The sequence below is a fragment of the Giraffa tippelskirchi genome, chromosome 8, assembly GCF_054371585.1.
Source record: "Giraffa tippelskirchi isolate mGirTip1 chromosome 8, T2T-mGirTip1v1.2.pri, whole genome shotgun sequence".
Classification (NCBI taxonomy): Eukaryota; Metazoa; Chordata; class Mammalia; order Artiodactyla; family Giraffidae; genus Giraffa; species Giraffa tippelskirchi.
This window is the reverse complement of record NC_137282.1, coordinates 115570792-115585825: the sequence shown is the minus strand read 5'-3', so window position 1 is coordinate 115585825 and position 15034 is coordinate 115570792. Positions and strand designations below refer to the sequence as shown.

Here is a 15034-nt window from a genome sequence, read left to right as displayed (position 1 = left end):
ACTTCCTCGTTTTTCATACGGCTCTAGCCTGGCCCTAGGCAGCCAAGTAGCGGCGGTCCACTCTCCCTGACCAGTCATGCTCTGCGCTGGGCACATACTGAGGGCCTCACACACACGACTGCACCACCCTTAATGGCAATACTATGTGTATGCCATGTGCTCAGTCATGTCTCTTTGTGACCCCATAGACTGTACCCTGCCAGGTTCCCCTGTCCATGGGATTTGCCAGGCAAGAATACTGGAGTGGATTGCCATTTCCTACTCCAGGGGATCTTCTCAACCCAGGGATGGAACCTGCGTGTCCTGTGTCTCTTGCACTGCAGGTGGATTCTTTACCCACTGAGCTATCAGGGAAGCCCACGCAATACTATGAGGTAGGTACTAATGCCAACCGCAGAAGGGGAACATAGGGTTCAGAGAAAGGACTTATCAGGCCCAAAGCCATACAGCTAAAAAGGGACAAAACTGGGAATTGAACCCACATCTAGCAGGTGCCCCCCCACCCCAGATTCATGCTCTTAATCTGACACTGCTGCCTCCATGTGGTGGGAGCTCAGTGACCTGCCCTTGTCCACAAGGATGGGAAGAGGCATGACTGGAGGGGCAGCGATGGGAGAGGGAGGCAAGGAGCACAGCTGGTGTGTCACGCAGACACACTGTGCACTGCGCTTCAGCAGGACCTCTGCGGGCCTCTGGCCATCATATCCTTTCCTCCCGAACAGCCTCCCGGGGGTGGCCTAAGGAGCCCTACATGGGTACTCATGTCAGAGGGAAAGCAACACCTTGGCTCCAGAGACTCCAGAGGGTGTGGACAGGCTGTGAGTGTGTATTTGTCTGCTCAGGCTGCTATAAAGAGATGCCACAGACTGGGTGGCTTAAACAACAGAAATTTATTTTCTCACAGTTTTGGAGACTAGAAGCCCAGGATTAAGGTGAGGTGCCGGCAGAGATTGTGTCCAGTGAGAGCTGTCCCCGTGGGCTGCAGATGGCTGCCTTCCTGCTGTGAGTGCACAATGGTCTTTCCTTGATCATGTGGTCGTGGTGGGGTTCTGATGCCTGTTCTCCTATGGGCATTAAGGACACTAATTCCACAGGGTCAGGGCCCCACCCTTATGACTTCGTTTAAATCTTCATCACTTCCTTAGAGGCTCCATCTCCAGATACTGCCATTCTGGAGATTAGGGTTGAACATATTAACTTGGGGAGGACACAAACATTTAGTCCATAACAGGATGGATGAGGGAGGGGTCAGAGCTGGGAGATGGTGTGTGAGCTGGCTCACCTTCCAGGGTAGAGGGAGCCGAGGCATTGAAACCAAGCTTGGTTGGGGCTGGCCAAGATCACCTTAGTGAGTACACCATGTCAGAACAGCAGGATAAACGGCCCCTACAGCCAGCTGAGTGACGGGAGGCTCCCTCTGTCTCCATGGAGTTCTCTCTTGAGATTTATCTGTACTCTGCTTCTTCAAGGGTTTTCCTGGTGGCTCAGACAGTAAAGAATTCGTCTGCAATGCAGCAGACCTGGGTTCAATCCCTGGGTTGGGAAGATCCCTTGGAGAAGGGAACAGCCACCCAGTCCAGTATTCTTGCCTGGAGAATTCCATGGATAGAGGATCCTGGCAGGGTATAGTCTGTGGAGTTGCAAAGAGTCAGACATGACTGAGCGACTTTCGTTGCTTCTTTAAAGGGCCTTGGGGGTGGAGGAAATGAGATAATGGCCTCCTAGCCTTTAGTAAACTCTCAAGTGCCAATCCTGGTCACTCAGGTAGTGTGGCGATGAGCAGAGGCTGCAGGTGAACTGGCTTGGTGCTCCGTCCAGAGACGCCTGAGAAACCTGGAGGCTGGGCCATCACCCTGTCCCCAGCAATGACCCCTCTGTTCCTTAAGTCCTGGCCATCCTAGGTCCTGTTGTAGCCCAGGCCTCAGCCCATCCCCACCCTTCTTCCCCAACAGGGAGGGCAGGAAGGAGGTAGGGCCAGCTCCTACCTGTTCTGCTCCATTATCCAGGATTCAGGAACTCAGGGACACAGAGAAGCCCTGTACTGCTTGCTAACTAGGAGACCTGAGGCTTTACATCTGGTGGGACCCAGAGGTGAGCTCCCCAGCTCATGTGCCAACAGGAGTGCTCCCAGGAGGTTCCCAGGACAGAGCCCCAGGCTCCAAGTTTTAACCCCACATCCTGGCTGGGTAACTTCAGGGAAATTTCTTGCCCTTTGTTGTACAGTTGCTCCGTCGCATCTGACTCTTTGTGACCCCATGGACTGCCGCATCCATGGCTTCCTAGTTCATCACCGACTCCCAGAGCTTGCTCAAACTCACGTCCATCGAGGCGGTGATGCCATTCAACCATCTCGTCCTCTGTCGTCCCCTTCTCCTCCTGCCTGCAACCTTTCCCAGCATCAGGGTCTTTTCCAAAGAGTTGGCCCTTCATACCAGGTGGCCAAAGTATTGGAGCTTCAGCTTCAGCATCAGTCCTTTCAATGAACACTCAGGACTGATTTCCTTTAGAATTGACAGGTTGGATCTCCTTGCAGTCCAAGGGCCTCTCAAAGTCCTCTCCAACACCACAGTTCAAAAGCATCAATTCTTCGGCGCTCAGTTTTCTTTATGGTCCAACTCTCACCTTCATACGTGACTGCTGGGGAAAAAAGGACATCCCAGTTGGACTTAGGTTATTCACTCCTCCCTGGGTGGAGCAGACTTTTTTCTCACCCCGTGAATTCTGGAAGTGGATTAAATAAGATTTTCCTTGAAGACAAATGAAACAACGCACCCACACCGGCCACACACACGTTCCCCGGAGGGGCAATCTGCCTCCCCCTGAACCCCACCCATGCGCCAGACCTCAGCGCCCCGCGCCCCTGTGCGCCCCGGCCCCGCCCCTCCGCTCCGGGGCTGCCCGCCTGCCGCTCTCCGCGAGCGCGGCTCAGACTCGCCCGGAGCGCGGCAGGCAGGCAGGCGCGCGGCTCCGCTCCACGCAGTCCCTGCTCTGTTCATTCATGATTGGTACTCGGCCCCCCGAGACCCAGCCAGAGCGCCGGGAGGGGAGCGGAGCGTGCGGCAGGAGGGGCGGGCGAGCGCGGCTCCCGCACCGCACGCGGCGCTGGCTCGGGAGCTTCGGCCGCGCGGGAGCGCCGGCCGGGTGTCCAGCGCCACACAGGCTTCATCGTCCTCCACCCTCGGCGAGGGGAGCGGCCGGGCTCGGGTCCGGAGGCTCGCGAGGAGCCGCTAGCCCTGTGAGTCGGTGCGTGTGCCGGGCTGAAGAAGGAAAGGAAAGGCTCGCAGCGCCCCAGCCCCGCACTCGCTGAATACCAAGCTGCAGCAAGCTGCCGGGTGCTTTTTTTTTTTTTCCAATCTCCTCCAATTCGGAGTAGAAGATCCACACTGCTTTCCTTCCAGGGGAGGGGAGGGGCTGGGCCCGAGGTCCCAAGTCGCACACAAGTCTTCGCTGCCATGGGAGCCGTCATGGGCACCTTCTCCTCTCTGCAAACCAAACAAAGACGACCCTCGAAAGGTAAGCCACTTCCTTCTTCCTTTTGTTCCCCTGGCTGGTTTAGGGGGTGCTCGGTGCTGGACAGGGGTGTGCCACCTGTTCCCCTTGGCCCAGACCCCCCTCTCCATGAAGAGCAGGTTTAGGTTCCTGTATCCACAGGAGTAAGAATCGGGCGGGAGGATTCGTGTGAACGTTGGTGAGCTCGCAGAGGAGAGGGCCAGAGTGGGTTCTGACCTCAGGGACCATAGGACCTCTCTGGGACACCAGGTACTCCGACCCTATTCCTGGGGGAATCTCTCAGCACAGAAGGCAGAGGCAAATTCACGGAGCGGGGCGGGGTGGGGAGTGCTGAATTATCTGGGTGTAAATGTTGGGAAGCTCTCCCCATTCCCATAGATGGCTTTGGGCATCTGGGGAAGGTGCCCACACATTCACACTGAGCTCCCTCCCAGGCAGTGATGCCATGCAGACCTGGGGGTCTGTCATCAGGGAGAGAGTGCTGTCTGCCCACCCCAATAAACCTCTGCAAGCCAAAAGGAATCAGCTGCTGTCAGGTGGTAAAACTTCCAAGGCTGTATGGTGGTGGCTCAGGGAGTCAGGAGCCAGGGCATCACACGAGATGCTGCCCTGCTCTGGGCACCAGGAGGAGCTGAGGGCACTGTCAAGGTCTGGTGGAGAGGTGAGCTAACATCAGGGATTAGAAAGCGTAATATCCTGGAGTCCCTTCTCTGCCTGAGTGCCAGCTGAGATAAGCCCAGTCTCACCAGTGGGACAGTCACCCAGCGGGTCCACGTGAGGTTGGGGAAAACATGTGTTGCGCCATGGGGGACTATGCAGACCCTCTCTCCATCTGCTTGAAAGTTGGTTGTTGGAATAAAGATGCTGGATGCAGTTAGGAAAAAGAATATGTGGGTTTGTTTTGTTTGGATTTTATGCTCAAATACTCTTGTGAGTAGTAGAAAGATTTTAAGTAACCTGACCATTAAACCTCTAAGTTCTGCTGTTGGAGCCCAGGTTCTGGCTCCAGGTAGGGTTATAGCTATCCCTTATGCTGGCTGGTGATCAGCGTTAGGATAATGGTGGACCCCAGGGTGCACAGTGAGTCCACTGTCAGGACTTGGTTGGTCTTCCTGGTTCATTAGGGAAGTCTGTATCACAGAGCTACCTCTTGATGAGTAACTTCTCGACAAGGGGTCTTGGCATCTAGCCCAGTCCACAGAGACCTCAGGCTGGCTGAATACTGAGGAATAAGATCTCTGCGTGAAGATCTTAGGTGATGAAGCTGGGTTGACATTCAGAGCCTAGAGCATGGGAAAGAGGCCTTCACCCATGTGTCCAGCTGAGTTATACATCCTTCTGGCAAGAAAGGGACTGGTGGCCTTCTTACCATTCCTAGGCAGGAGAGGTCTGCAAGCCGTGGCCTACAACCTTGACATTGAGCCCCACTTCTCATGGATGACTGGGGACAAAGTTCAGCACCAAATCCTGGACTCCCCACCACCACCACCACCATCTGACCACCATGAGGTCCCAGAGGCCAGGGGACTGTGGGGACAAGAAACTCAAGGATTTGCATCCTGGGAGGCAGCTAGGTGTCACAGAAAGATCTTGGACCCTAGAGCCCAACAGCCTGGGTGCAAACCTCAGCCCCATCGCTCCCTTCTTATGTGACTTCAGGAAAATCCCTTCACCTGTCTAAGCCTCAATTTTCTTACCCATAAATGGGCAGGCGTACTGTCTCCAGGCAGAAACGGGTTGTGGAGGAAGTGGAGAGAGGGAGGACCATGCCTGGATTCCTGTGTTCGCTGCACCCACCAGGGACCCAGAGGAGACTGTCGAAAGATGCCAAGGTCGATTGAACGATGGATATGGAGGATGCAGAGGATACAGTCCTCACAAAGGATCGGGCAGAGATTAGAGCTCAGGCATCACTCAGACATTGCCATCCGCCATTCCCTTTTTCCTACTCAAAGCTCCAGGTCATCCCGGACAAATTCCTGCAGGATTCCCAGAGGCCAGAGCTCTTTGCTTCTCTCTCCTAGGAGTCTGAGGAAGGAAAGAGGGGACACCAGCACTCAGTGAACCCCCACTGTGTGCCAGACACAGCGCTGGGTGCTTTATCCACCCATTCTCACTTAGCTCTCAGAATAATGCTTGTTTGAAGCTCATTGCGGGTCCAGGGCTATTGACAAGCTGCCTGAGCCTAGGGGTTCCAATCAGCCCCACTTGCACAAAGCCCCTCCACACTGGCTGGAATTGTTTGGGGCTCCAGCTCCAAACAGGCTTTCCAGATGGGGCTAATAGTAAAGAGCCTGCCTCCCAATGCAGGAGGCGTAAGAGACGCGGAGTGGGGAAGATCCCCTGGAGGAGGGTACGACAACCCACTCCAGTATTCTTGTCGGGAGAATCCCGTGGACAGAGGAGCCTGGAGGGCTACAGTCCATCAGGTCACAAAGAGTTAGACATGACTGAAGCGACTTAGCACACTCACATACACAGCTCCATATATTCCCCCAAGCATTCTCCCTGGAGCAATGACTTATCTTCCTGTCTTTCTCCCTGGAAGGCTGATCAGCAGGAGACCCTTTCTGCAGAGAGGGGGAGCTTGGAAACTGACTGGAAAGGCTAGTGATCAGAGATCACTTCCTGCTCAGATCTCTGCCCCGTGGCGACCTCAGTTTCACCTTTGTTAAAGGGGAAAATTACATGAGATATTTTCTCTGCTTCCATTCGGTTCTCAAATTTGAAGATTTCTATTGCTGATGTTCTTTGCAGAGTGGCCACTATGATCTCTGAGACCTCAGGCTCAGATCTAATTAGAAGCAGTCAGAAGAGAGTGGTGGAGATTTTTCAACTCAGGAATCCATCTTCCTGCTGGGTTCAAATCTAGGCGCTACCACTTACTAACTGTATGACTAAGCCTTATTTTTCTCAACTAGAAAACAGGGACAGTAGTAGTTGCAATCTTAAAATAGCTGTTGTGTTGTGTGGATTTCAGGATAATGCAAATCAAATGCTTAGCACAAGCTCTGCCACATGATAAGTAGTCAGCAAATTTTAACCACTATTCAATTTATGGCTGTACTGTTTGGAGCTTCCAAACGCCTAGAGTAAGCCATCCTGGAAGTAGTCTGTGCCTGTGGGAATCCTCACCACTCTTTTCTGGAGCCTTCTTCCTGCCGTGTCTGGGAAACTAGGACCCAAATCCCACGTGCTCAGATGCTGGTCCTGTCGCCACAGCCCCCGCTGACCTCTGCTTTGTGGCTGTTCCTGAAAGCCTTGTATCTTATTCAACAAATACTCTGTGTGTTTTGGAAATATAATTTGGAATCACATACATATAAAGCTCCACAAGATTTAGTGCCGAGGGCAGGGATGTGCCCAGCCCAACCTAGGTGTTCAGGGAGAGCTTCCAGATGGCAATAGAAATCTAAAATAATTTAAGAGCTATGTCGCTGAATGAAAAACTTTCACATTAATTTCCTGTCCTTCTCTCTGTTTGGAATCTTTGTCTTTAATTAAGAACGGGAGAAGTGCTGCTTTAGAGATTCAGATTCTGCATTCCAGATAGGGTTTCTGGCTCTAATAGTTTTGTATGTGCTTGTCATACAAAGAACACAGCTCTGGGCATAAAGGGTTGGCAGGTCAGGGGTGATTAGAGGAGGATTGCACAGGGGCAGCTGCTGGGCCTGTGGAGGGGGGTCAAGAGAACTTGGGGGAGCATCACATTGGAGGGGTGGCTGGGCTACCAGTCCTTCGTGGTCGACGGAAAGCATTCAGAACCTTCAGCAAGGGCTGAGCCTGGGGTCTCCAGGGTGTTCGTTGAATAGATGAGCCAACAAAATCTCATGGCTTTTAGATGCTTTTTCTGAGGCCACATGGCAAATTAGAGACAAATACGGGACTATTCCCCTCATTCCTAGATCAGTGAGCATCTTGGAATTGTAAAGACCCTATGGGAGCATACTACTCCTGATGAGGTCAGGTTTGGTTTGTTCTCAGAGCAGCATGTGCAATGAGGCAAATTCTGGGAGACTGGCGGGAGGCAATGAGATACACAGAAGCAGTAGTGCTGCCATCACACAGTCCTGGGCTCAAGGGACCTTTGGCAAGTCATTTCACCTTGGAAATGCCAGTGTTCTTGTGTGTAAAAGAGGAATACTGCTTTACAGGGGTGTTCCTGTCTCGAGCATTACCGGTTCCAGCATCTTTGTCTATCCTGTTAGCTCTGTTATCCTTTCCCCCGCTTCCTTGTCTAATAGTTAAAATTCGGCTCACATTCCAAGTCCCCACTCAGCTGTTTCTACATTCAGGAAGGCTTCCCCAAGCCCTAGAAAGAAGCAACTTCTCCCACCTAAATTCCTTAATCTTTTAGATGTACGTTCTCCTGACTCTCAAGTCATGCTTTAAATAAGGCAACTGATGGAGGTTTAACCCCTCCTCCCACCCTCAGAATGTCAACTTTGAATTACTCTGAATCATTCTTCACACACCCCCCATCTTCATTCCTTGCACTTAGTAGGTACTCCATAAATCTTCCATGGAGGAATTTATAAATAATGGAATGCTTGGCCATTCTCTGTTATCTCCTAGAATTGCAGACCCTGGAGGAAAAGTTAGCTTCCCTCTGGAATTTCGGTTACCAGCCCTTTCCCTGAAATGAATTCTGTTATTTGGTCTGCTGGCTTTGAATCGGCTTTGTCCAGGGACTGTACGAAGCCTGTTTACCATTTAGCAGGGAAATGCTGAGAGCAGTGTTCCTGTTTGCCAGCTCCCTGAGAGTCACAAAAGTATGGGAGACCACACCCAGGGTCAGGCACACCTCTGGTCCCTCCATCCCAGAAGAGAGTCATTGGAGCTCAAGGCAAATAAGGATCGGGAGATGGGAAAGACTGAAGGATGAAAGTGAAAGGACTGCTGCTTAAAATCAGAGGGAGTTTTTGCCTGGTCCCTGGAAAAGGACCGTGTCTTAGACCTCTTGGTAATCTAAAAAGGTTTTGCTTTGTAAAGGTACAAATGAGTGCATACATTATAAGTGAGTGAAAGAATGAATGATTGAATGAATGAAGAGAAAAAGAAATGAATAGATGAGTGACGAATCAGGAGTGACAAATGAAGGCTCAAATGAATGACTGAAGAAATGAGTGCATGCATGCATGAATGAATCTACAAACTAATGAATGATTAATGAAGTCCCAGAAAGGCTATGATAGCAGACTATCTTTGCATGAAGAGCATTGATAGTCCTGCTCCCCAAATCCTGGATCTAAGCCCCCTACTGTGAAACTTGGAAGGAGTCAGTGGTACAGGAAGCCTTATTTCCACTAGTTAACAGTAGATGTAGAAGAGGTGCTGCTTCTTGGATAGCTGAAAATTATAAACTCATTTAGGAAGAGTCTTGGTCTTTTTTTTTTTTTTTGGATATCAGTAGGAGTGTGGTGTCTTTGGGGAAGGTGGGAAAATATCTCTCAGCTTTCACTCTTTTGTTGATTCATTCCAAAAATAAGTGAAGACTGACCCACAATGGCCTCCCTTGTATTTCACGTTCCCCTCTATTTTGTCTGAGTGAGATAAAAAAATCCGTGTATCTATCCACTTAGTTATTTGTTCACTAAACAATCCCATATGTCCTTTAACATTGCTTCCCTGATGTTTCTATCCAGGATCTCCTTTGGCCTCCCCACTCTTCTTCCACTTCCTCCTCCCTGTTTATTGCAAACTCCTATACACCCTTTAAGACCTCATTCAATATCACCTACTCCCAGGCTCTTGCAGGCAAAGTACATTTCTCTCTGCCTTGTTCTCCTACAGTTACCACTCCTTCCCTTGGCTACAGTTCCAAGCATTATGCGATTACAGATGTACACATTTATCTCTCTGACTGGCTCTCAGGGAATGAGTCTTATTCCAGGGCCCCTGTCAAGGCCTGATGCTGATGGATGTTGTCTGCACAGAGGTAAGGATGGATAGACCAGGCTATGAGTCCTTGACGGCTCCAAGTAGTACAGGAATGCGGCAGCATAGATGAGGAATTCGGGGCTACTCATGGGGAGAAGAGTTGCAAAGTTCTGCATAATGGCCCTGGAGGTGATGTTCCCATTCGTCAGGCAGAGGACGAACAGTGTTGGGGGAGAGAGGAGGAGTCTGTGTGTGTGTGTGTGTGTGTGTGTGTGTGTGTGTGTCTGAAAGACTGACTGAGAGAGCCCTGGGGCTTTCTGACTTTAAATGCTTCTCCTTCCTCCAGGTAGTGTTTTAAATGGGTCCTCTTTAGGGAGCAGCTGCCATCAGTCACGCCATCACTGACGTCCCATACCCTAGCCATGGGAAGAGAACATTGGATTTATTCTTGTTATTCCAGGTGAAACTGAAAGCTTCACTGGGGCAGTAAGGGGCAGTGGGAGGTACACTCAACTCAGGTCAGGGAGTTAGGAATAGGGTGTGCAATGGTTAGGACCTCTGGTTAAAATAAAAGAGACTTGGGCTCAAACTCTGACTCTGTGACTTCTTAGATGAACCTCTCTGAGTCTCAGTTTCCTCCTCTCTGAAACAAGGACCATGACCGTGTCTCCCTCATCTCCCTTATAGGACTGTGGAGGACCCTGGGAGACAAGAAGCACAGTGCCTCGCAGGAAGTGGGGTGATTTTAGCAACCCGAGGCAGTGCTGGCTTTGCTGCTGCCTTCTGCCCCATCTCAGGGAAGGACGCTTCCTCCTCTCTCTCTCCATCTGTACTGTGACTGGGCCTTCCTTGGTCACCTCTGTACCTTGGACCTGTGACCTCTGCGTCCATCCCTCTGGGCCCCAGAGCCATCACAACTATGGCCACTAGAATCCCAGGTAGTTTCTCTGGTGATTCCTATGGGAAGCTGTGAGTTTTAGATGATGGAAGAAATTCCCAGTGATGAGACAGGAGAACATGGATCACCTACCAGGGTTAATAATAATGGTAATGGCAAACGTTGACCTGGCCTTGCTCTTTGCTGGCACCTTGCTCTACCCTTTTCCTAGGTTATTTTATTAACCTCCTCCCAACACTTTGGCTACCTGATGCAAAGAGCCAGCTCATTGGGAATGACCCTGATGCTGGGAAAGATTGAGGGCAGGAGGAGAAGGGGGTGACAGAGGATGAGATGGATGGATGGCGTCACTGGTTCAATGGACATGAGTTTGAGCAAGCTCCGGGAGATGGTGAAGGATAGAGGATCCTGGAGTGCTGCAGTCCATGGAGCTGCAAAAAGTTGGACACAACTTAACAACTCAACAACAACAACCCAACCCTGGAGAACAGACCCTAGTACAGTTTCCATGTTGTTGATGAGGAAACTGAGGTTCCAGGAAGGAAAGTGCCTTGTCCAGACGTGGAAGTGCCTTGTCGACATGTCTCACAGTATATGGAGAGCAAAGCCTGATTCTGGCTGACCCCAGAGCCTGAGCTCTTAACCTCACCAGCCTCCTCCCTCCTGACCTTGCCTCAAGCCAAAACGGTGTGTGTGGAGGTGGGGGAGAGGGCATCCAGGGATAGACTAAGCATCTCATTTAGCCATATGGAACCACCAAACCATCTGCAGGCCTTGAAAAAAATGCTTTTCACCCCATCCCCAACCACCCCTGGATCTGTTTCCATTTAATCTGATGCCTGAATATGAAAGGATTGGGGGCAGAAGGCCAATTAGCAGACTGATTAATAGGATTAAACATCTCTCCTCTGCTCTAATCATTTCTGTGAACTAAATTCTTCTCCCTTTGTTACAGCCATCATTGCCTGTCAGAGAAGGATGGAGCACTTAAATACCTCCGGGGCTGTTAGAATTGGGCACCAGAATCAGTCCGTGTTTTCACAGGGTCCCAAGAGGCAGGGAGGGGTCAGTGGGTGGATGAGTGGTCATCTTTGCAAAACAAACAAATGCAAGAACTTGCTGGTGTGTTTGCTTTCTGCTCTCTCATTAATTTCCTTCCGGTTCTTAGCCAAACATTGGCCTAAATCTGTATCACACACGTGTATGTGGAATAGCAGGTATGGACACATGGTTTTGGTTAGACAGACCTAGATTCAAAACCTGCCACTTATTAGCTATTTGACCTCAGGCAGGTCCCTTTGCCTCTGAGAATGTATGTATGCACATCCAGAGAATTAAGATATCAATAGTAATTACCTCCAATGTCATTATGGGGATTAAACACAACAAGGATGTAACATACGGTGGTCTGAATATAGCAAAGGTGCGTTAGAGGCAAATGACTGCTGTTTTGGAACCATGCTACTCAAAGCGTGGTCCTCATACCAGTAGTTTCTGCATCAGCTGGGAGCTCATTAGGAATGCAGAGTCTCAGGCCCCTGTTGCATCCTGCATCTTGACAGGATCTCCTGGTGGCTTAGAGGCCCCCTGAAGTTGGAGAAGCATTGACTTAGAGCACAGATGATAGTATGTGTGTGTGTGTGTGTATATCGTATATGTATATATGTAATTATGGGATTATATATCAAACTGGTAGGGACTTTTGAAACTTTCTGATTGAAGTATCATTTTAGGATAACCAAATAAGTCCTGAGAAGACAAGCAATCTGCCTACAGTCACACAGCTTGAGCATCAGCCCTGGGATTTGAACCCCAGGCTTCCCTTTCACTGCTTTTTTTTTTTTTTGCAACGTAATTGTTTTACAGTGCTGTGTTAGTTTCTGCTGTACAGCAATGTGAATCAGCCATAAGTATACATATATTTCCTTCCTCTTTAGCCTCCCACCCCACCCCACCCCATCTCACCCCTTTAGGGTGTCACAGAGCCCCAAGCTGAGCTGCCTGTGTTATACAACTTCTTCCCGCTGGCTATCTGTCTCCATGTGGTACTGTGTGTATGTCCAGGCTGTCTCTCAGTCTGTACCCCACTCCTTCCCCCACCACCTTTGTCCACAAGTCTACATCTGAGCGTCTATTCCCGCCCTACAAATAGGTTCATCAGTACCATTTTTCTAGATTCCACATATATGCATTAATATACAACATGACATTTGCTATTGCTTGTTTTTATATGAATTGCCAGGAAGTCAGCTTTCCCCAGATGAGCATTTCTGCAATTGATCCTTTTTTGAATCTTTTTTTTTCCTTAAATGAAACAGAAGAGTAGGATTATATACTCCCATTAATTTTTAATTTGCTAATTTAAAATGTTATTCCAGCCAAGAAAGACCCTGAATCTTGATTCCACAAGTCATCAGCTTAGCTGTACCTCCAAGGTCTATGCTCTCTGAAGGTTAGATGAAGGCGCATTGTTCATCCTCATCTGGTTTGCTTCCAAGACCACAGGCCAGGACAGGGGCGGGATGGAGCCATGGGGACCAGTGACCGCTCCCCACAAGCGATGTCACTGACAGTGCTCTCAGTATGGCAGAGCAGGCTGGTCACCTGGGTTTTGTGCAAAAGCCTTTGTGTGGGGTTTGAAGCCAGAAGATTTGACAGAAGTTAGTAGGAATCTAATGGACAAAGGAAGGGCCTGAAGCTTGAAAGTCAAATGCCTTTTCTGGGGAGGCCTGGTAGAATGCCTCTGTCGGAAAGCGAATGAACAATCTGAGTTATTGTAGGAGGCGTCCTTGATAGGAAGTTCAAGTTATTCCTTCTTAATAACCTGAACTTCCTATCAAGTTATTAAGACCTGATAAGCCTTAATCAAGACTTATCCAGGGTAAATAGATTTGTTTAGGGTAGAAATTAGAGAGATGGAGAAGCACTGCTTAAGGAGGAGGAACTGTAAATTTTGAAGGCCTGCCATGTCCCAGAGCCTTCAGCATACCTAATCTTCTTCATTTTTATAGTAGTCCTGTGATAGTTGTATTGTTATCTTCATTTTGCACATTGATTCAGAAGCAGCCACAGTTGTTTAACCTCTTCTTGGGGGTCAGAGGCCTGCTTGTCCTCTGACAAGCAGGAGGTGCCTTTAAATTGGACATGCTTCAGATCCTTGCTTTCTAATCACTGGAGCCTCAATTTCCCAATTTGCAAGATGAAGATAACAATACAATCTTCTGTAAGTTAGTGATTACCCAAGAAAGTAGGGTTACTTAACCATAAAATGAAGAGCAGTCTTGGTTAGCAACAAAACCATACAGCAGAAGCTCAGAACATGTCCCCAAACAATAAAACAATGGTGACACGAGACCCACACTTTGTCCAGTGAGCTCAGTAATTAATGATCCTAGGACATGCTCTCTGCACACATAAAAGACAGCAATTTGTGGACCTAGCTTCATCAGGTAGGGACAAGAAAACTCCCCTGCTCAACCTGAAGGAGGAGCTGATGATGGAGGCATAATCTCTACTCAAGGAAAAGAAGTTCTTCTTCTCCTCCCCACTTTTCCTTTGTTTATAAAACTGTAGCCCAGTAAGTTTTCAGGGTGCATCACCCCCTCACCTGCCCTCTTGTAAGCCTCACAAGCATCCTATTTTGTTAAAATAGGATGCTTCTTATCACTTCTTATCTATCACTTTGCTTCTCGCTAAATTCTTTTCTGCTACTGAGACATAAAGGACTATGGCACCAGAGCTCTTCAGAGCCTCCCAAATGTCACCCAGTGATTTCAAAGTCAGGCTCCCATCTGCTTTCCCCTGAAGGAGAAACTGCCAGAAGGAGATGACAGTAATGTAGGACACCATCTTTGTCCTCAAGGAGCTTCAAGCTAGTGACAATAATAATATTAACACAAACCTATAGATCTTTGCATGCCAGACACCGTAGCAGCTTGGTTTTTATATAAACCTTATGGCATCACAAGGCAGTCAGCACTATTTCTTGCCCCTTTATAGATAACTGAAGAGCTGAGGGCTAAGGAGGGAAATGTCCAGTATCTCTTCTCCCAGAAGTGGACAGGCCAGAGTTTGAACTCAGAGGGTTTGATTCCAGCATGTGCATCCTTAATCACCAGGGTAGTCTGTATCCAGCTATCTAACTGTCCTCAGCTGCATATTGTGTTACACTGCGGACCTTCAGGGGGAGAGAGAGAGAGAGAGCGAGCATCCCTTCCCGAGGGACACGGTGAACAAATTAGAGAGGAAGGCTGAAAGAGGTGGTACTTGAAGTGGGTAACAGTTTGGGCTTGGGCCAGGCAGGAATGTGGGTGGGGACGTTCTCAGCAGAAGGAATAGCATGAGAACATCTGTGAAGTGGACAAGAAAGGGAGTGGACAAGGAAGGAATAAAAAACACCACTAATGTTTTGCATGTTTGTGACTTGGAGGATGTCAACAGAAAAATTGCCATCAGAAATGGGAGGGAAGAGAATGGAGGCAGAGATAGGAGGTCAGGTTGTCCATGTTCCGGGAGGTGGGGGAAAGGGTTCTGGAAGATAGCAGAGAGCAAGGACGAGCAAAGGACAAAGTCAGTGGGGATTGGGACTGTCCCTTCTAACCCCAGCCCGTCTCCCCGAAACTCTTACTTCTACCCACATTTGCTCCCCCATCCCTCCTAGCGCACTCGTGTTTGTCCTGCATGATCTAGCAATTGGTTGCCTTGAATTGCTCTATAATCACTCCCTGTAAACACGCTTGACTCTCG

General features: G+C 49.4%; 1 protein-coding gene across 8 annotated transcripts in view; it reads left to right on the top strand.

Annotated features, from left to right (window-relative positions):
* KCNIP1 (potassium voltage-gated channel interacting protein 1) overlaps positions 1-15034 on the top strand; it is a 406169-nt gene that overhangs the window by 145836 nt on the left and 245299 nt on the right. For 4 of the 8 annotated variants that reach the window (XM_081520781.1, XM_081520780.1, XM_081520784.1 and 1 more), the window contains exon 1: positions 2928-3513. The exons of 3 other annotated variants lie outside the window; for them this stretch is intronic. In XM_081520781.1, the coding sequence (XP_081376907.1) occupies positions 3453-3513 (61 nt within the window). In that variant the 5' untranslated portion in view covers positions 2928-3452. Of the gene's footprint in view, positions 1-2927; positions 3514-15034 lie in introns of those variants that run through there. One more of the 8 variants, XM_081520787.1, reaches the window with a different exon arrangement.